The sequence below is a fragment of the Cryptomeria japonica genome, chromosome 9, assembly GCF_030272615.1.
Source record: "Cryptomeria japonica chromosome 9, Sugi_1.0, whole genome shotgun sequence".
NCBI classification, from domain to species: domain Eukaryota; kingdom Viridiplantae; phylum Streptophyta; class Pinopsida; order Cupressales; family Cupressaceae; genus Cryptomeria; species Cryptomeria japonica.
In genome coordinates this window covers 218,531,515-218,535,410 of record NC_081413.1, presented here as the reverse complement: position 1 = coordinate 218,535,410, position 3,896 = coordinate 218,531,515, and the positions used below count along the sequence as shown (strand labels likewise).

Here is a 3,896-nt window from a genome sequence, read left to right as displayed (position 1 = left end):
TTTATTTATATTTTGATTACACTAGATACATTCTACATAGAAAATAGCCATCTCCAACATGACACGCATTAAAGAAAAACAAAACTTTAATGTGAATCCTCCAATACATAAATATTAAAACTCATGAGTTTTGAGCTTCTTGTCAGTGCATACCCGTGCTGCAATATGCTCATTTTCAACACAATCAATGCTACTCCCACACCCGTGAGAGAACACTACAAATTAATTTAGTCCATTGATTCAGCTATATTGAATGGCTCAAAATAAAAAAATACTAAATACCCAGTAATTTATTTTGGAAACTCTCATTTATCAATTGTTTTTGGATCTACTTTGAAAAGGACGATTGCCTGTCTTCTTTCATGTACAGAGTTTCTGCCGACAAATAAATTAGATTACTTAAGATATGTTACAAAAGCGTTTATATTTTAATGGAAGTAATCAGATTACATAAGTATGGACTATCTCTATGGATTTATCTCCCTCTTTAAATAAGAAGAAGTGATTTTAAAAAAACTCTCATATCTTCTCATTCCTCAGATGATATACACAGCAGACAATGACTTGTTTATAAAAAATAAAACTATAGTACAGAGAAATCACTACTAGAGACTAATCCAGTCATGCCCATCAATAAAACTGAGGGCTAGAAATGGTTTTACTTCTTCGTCTGTGAGTTCACGAGACCATGATACTCTACCCGAAAAGCTTGCTCCTGCCCCACTGCATTTATATTGCCCATAAAAAACAGTCCTGCACAGATAGAAACAAAAACCTTAATATCGTACATCGATCATCACATTAAAAGTTTCTGTTTTTGCTTGTAAATTTCATGAAATCAAGAGAAACTTACGACTCCTTGTGAGGATCGCCCATGTTGTGCCATCCGACTGGCATGATGATCTTGTCCATGTATGTGTAAGCAAATACCACACGTGAAAACGTTCCCCAGGCCCTCCCTAGGTACAGAGCTCCCGACCCTGTCACTTTACATCTCACAAAAGCAAATCCTGTGTCGTCTCCTGAGCTCTCCCTTTTCTGTGCTGTAACTGCCCCATATGTATCGGAAATCCCATGTACCACACACCCCTGCAGCAAAAAAATAAAAATGCAAATCACACTCTTACCGAGTTCTTAATTGTAATGTGAACATTAGGGATAGGGGTCCATTATCTGTCTCAAAAGTTGGATCATTTGATCGAGACTGACAGGGTTGTTTCTGTGCTTTGTATTTCTTTTGTGTTTGAATAAATTTTTATCCTTTTGTAGTTCTTAATTGTAATGCATTTTTATCTGATAAGTTTAATCAGCATACTCTATGTTTTCATTTGTTTAAGTCGTTTATCTGAAATCACACTAGTTTCTTCAGTAAGACCCATCTATTAGTATAATTTCAGGCCAGCCACCTAAACTAATCAAATTTTAGAGTCCACCTAATCAAATCTTAGTGTGCTGTTTAAGACGGCTAATATGAAAAATGGTTTTAATAGACTTTGTCACAAATTAGCTTTGACTTGTTTAAGTGATTCATCTGAAATCACTTTAGCTTCTTCAATAAGACTCGCCTATTAATATATTTTCAAACAAGCCACCCAATCTAATCAAATCTTAGAGCCCACCTAAAACAAATGTTAAAAAGTGTGCTGTTTTAGGACTGTTAATATGAAGATTGGTTTTAATAGACTTACTTTCTCAAAAGTTAGAAAAAGGTATACCTCATACATTGAAAGGCCGTTCCCAAAGATAAAGTCCACAGAGCCTTCAATATAACAGTCTTTGAAATAGTGGCGTCCTATGTGATCATAAAGGGTGTCCTGAGCTCCAAGGAAGCTGCAGCCAAAAAAAGCTGCTGTGTCTCCTGTTATTCTGAGGGCAACAGCTTGCCTGCCAACTGCTCCTGGTGGAGGAATAGGGGCTGTATTCTGTGCTTTCAAAACAAGTAAACAGCCAAATCAATGCTAGTGAAACCCCAAAGCATCTACCACTTATAATATTTTTTCTGTAGGCATTTGTTAATCATTGGTTCCAAACTCTAGTAAAAAAGCCAGCATTAATTTGGGAAACAGGATAGCATCAACCCTAACATCCCATCATTGTGAGACAGGTTAAATAAAGTTACAAAACAGTAGAAAGTTACAGGATTTTAATCATTGGGAAGAGCTTATCTGTTCAAATTCAACATAATGATCATTCCTCTATAAATAATGCTATAAACCACCTTTCTTCCTGATGAAAACCATTTTCAATGAAGTTGTGTAGCTGCAAGCCTTTTCAATTTATTATTGATTAGTTCAATTGATTTTTAATTATAAATAATTAATAAATAAAATAATAAATTCTTATTATTTTTATTTATATAATCCCAATTCTAAATAGAAAGCCTATCAAAAAAGAAATCTCAAACCTCACCTTAAAAGTAATATTTTTGGCAATGAAATAAGGAGAATTAACTGCAACAGTGGCACTGTTATATGTGCCCAATGGCTTGCCATCTGGCCCTAAAGTCCCTGCCATGTCTCCCCATTGTATGATTGTGGAGTCTGCACCTGCCCCTTCAAGAGTTACAAATGCTTTGGTAATAGGTATGTTCACCTTCTCCCTGTCCAAGTTCAACACAAATATCAAAACAAAGTTTGTTAGCTAACCCACAAGGTTGATCAATATCAATTGGATAATTTACATAAAACTGTGATAATTTTTTTCCTTCTGATGAAGGATCACAGATTATGATCCAAAATGTCAAAAGAAAAAATAAATATAGTTTTTTATCAAAAAATTGTATACAATTTATGGACTGTGAAAAAATCATACCATCTATAACTCTTCAATCTTCAAACTCTTTTTCGTCATCTTAATACTGAACAATGATGCAAAAAACTCACACAATTATCTTTAAAATCACCACTAATTCATATATACTTACTTATATACTCCTGCATTGATTTTTATAACAACTCGCACAACATTGAAGAGAGGCAAGGAATCTATGGCTTCCTGAACAGAAGTGAAGTCCCCTACTCCATCTGTGGTGTCCACCACAAGGTATGAGGAAGGAAAAACCTTGTTCTTTGCTGGTTTATACAGTGAATGGTTCAGAGTACCCATCCATCTTATCCATTTGGTGTACTCATCCTGTATATTCAATGCCCTTGTATGGACAGGCTTTTCTTTGTGCACTGTTGCATTGGCTTCCACTAAAGATATGAATAACACAATACCAAAAACAACAACAATCATAATTTGTTGCTTCAACATTTTCAGTTCTGACACCCAATTGAATTGAATTGAATTGGAGGCTCTAAGAGAGCATAAATATATAAGACAAGAAGAGCACTACAGCTGTCCAAAAAGCTGCTCACAAAAATGCATGCGTGTATTACACAAACATTTTCAAATGGGTATGGATAGCATAATTTCAGCTTTTACAAAGTGCTGCAACTTTTCTTTACTTGTTTATGCAATAGGTATAATATAACCTCTGCAAGACATTTAGTGTCTTTCATTCATGTCCTCTCAAACTGCTTTTTCTAAAGCTTTCTGCATCAAGTGGGACGGCAACGTCTTAAGATATGTCCAAATACATAAGCATAACTATTAAATGGCCACTACAGGAACTTTTGTCCTTACCTTTCTTTTCTATTATTTCATCATTGTTTTGTGTGGCACACTATTCTCCAATAAGTGAATGAATATACCCCTAAATCCACCTATTTTCACATGATCCAAATACTTCATAGATGATAGTTCCTTCACACCTTACTTTGATGTGCACATTGATTGAGGGTTATATGGTTAATGTCAAATCGCTAATGTTTTTTTTTTTTTAAAGGTTTCTTATTATGTCTTATTTTGTATCATATTGTTCATATGGTTGATGCCAAATCGCTAATGTTTTG

At 34.6% G+C, this 3,896-nt stretch overlaps 1 protein-coding gene across 1 annotated transcript; it reads right to left on the bottom strand.

Annotated features, from left to right (window-relative positions):
* Positions 1-378: 378 nt before the first annotated feature.
* On the bottom strand, positions 379-3,478 carry LOC131044605 (probable pectinesterase 53). Its single transcript, XM_057977961.2, has 5 exons — positions 2,924-3,478; positions 2,410-2,599; positions 1,716-1,922; positions 854-1,089; positions 379-753 (listed from the first exon to the last, which is right to left on the bottom strand). The coding sequence occupies exons 1-5, from the start codon at positions 3,253-3,255 to the stop codon at positions 606-608; spliced, it is 1,113 nt and encodes a 370-aa protein (XP_057833944.1). The 5' UTR covers positions 3,256-3,478; the 3' UTR covers positions 379-605.
* Between the last annotated feature and the right edge of the window lie 418 nt (positions 3,479-3,896).

What these genes read in the sequence shown, in the direction of transcription:
- LOC131044605 (XM_057977961.2), bottom strand. Translation starts at nt 3,255, where the DNA reads ATGTTGAAGCAACAAATTATGATTGTTGTTGTTTTTGGTATTGTGTTA. An exon ending in CCAAAAATATTACTTTTAAG is followed by an intron (nt 1,923 to 2,409) that starts GTGAGGTTTGAG and finishes TTGAAAGCACAG; the next exon opens with AATACAGCCCCTATTCCTCC. An exon ending in ACGGCCTTTCAATGTATGAG is followed by an intron (nt 1,090 to 1,715) that starts GTATACCTTTTT and finishes TTTTTGCTGCAG; the next exon opens with GGGTGTGTGGTACATGGGAT.